At 62.5% G+C, this 296-nt stretch overlaps 1 protein-coding gene across 1 annotated transcript in view; it reads left to right on the forward strand.

Annotated features, from left to right (window-relative positions):
- Position 1: 1 nt before the first annotated feature.
- Positions 2 to 296, forward strand: part of GJC2 (gap junction protein, gamma 2, 47kDa) — a 4,432-nt gene continuing 4,137 nt past the window's right edge. The window contains exon 1 of the mRNA XM_014534860.1: positions 2 to 293. Coding sequence (XP_014390346.1) covers positions 2 to 293 — 292 coding nt within the window. The remainder of the gene's footprint in view (positions 294 to 296) is intronic.

A 296-nucleotide genomic window follows, 5' to 3' on the forward strand; every position in this document is an offset into this window, starting at 1 on the left:
CATGAGCTGGAGCTTCCTGACGCGGCTGCTGGAGGAGATCCACCACCACTCCACGTTCGTGGGCAAGGTGTGGCTCACGGTGCTGGTGGTCTTCCGGATCGTGCTCACGGCCGTCGGCGGCGAGTCCATTTACTCGGATGAGCAGACCAAGTTCACATGTAACACCAGGCAGCCGGGTTGCGACAATGTCTGCTATGACGCCTTCGCGCCCCTGTCCCACGTGCGCTTCTGGGTCTTCCAGATCGTGGTCATCTCCACGCCCTCGGTCATGTACCTGGGCTACGCCGTGCACCGCC

Source organism: Myotis brandtii, unplaced genomic scaffold, assembly GCF_000412655.1.
Source record: "Myotis brandtii unplaced genomic scaffold, ASM41265v1 scaffold100, whole genome shotgun sequence".
In the NCBI taxonomy this organism is placed as follows: domain Eukaryota; kingdom Metazoa; phylum Chordata; class Mammalia; order Chiroptera; family Vespertilionidae; genus Myotis; species Myotis brandtii.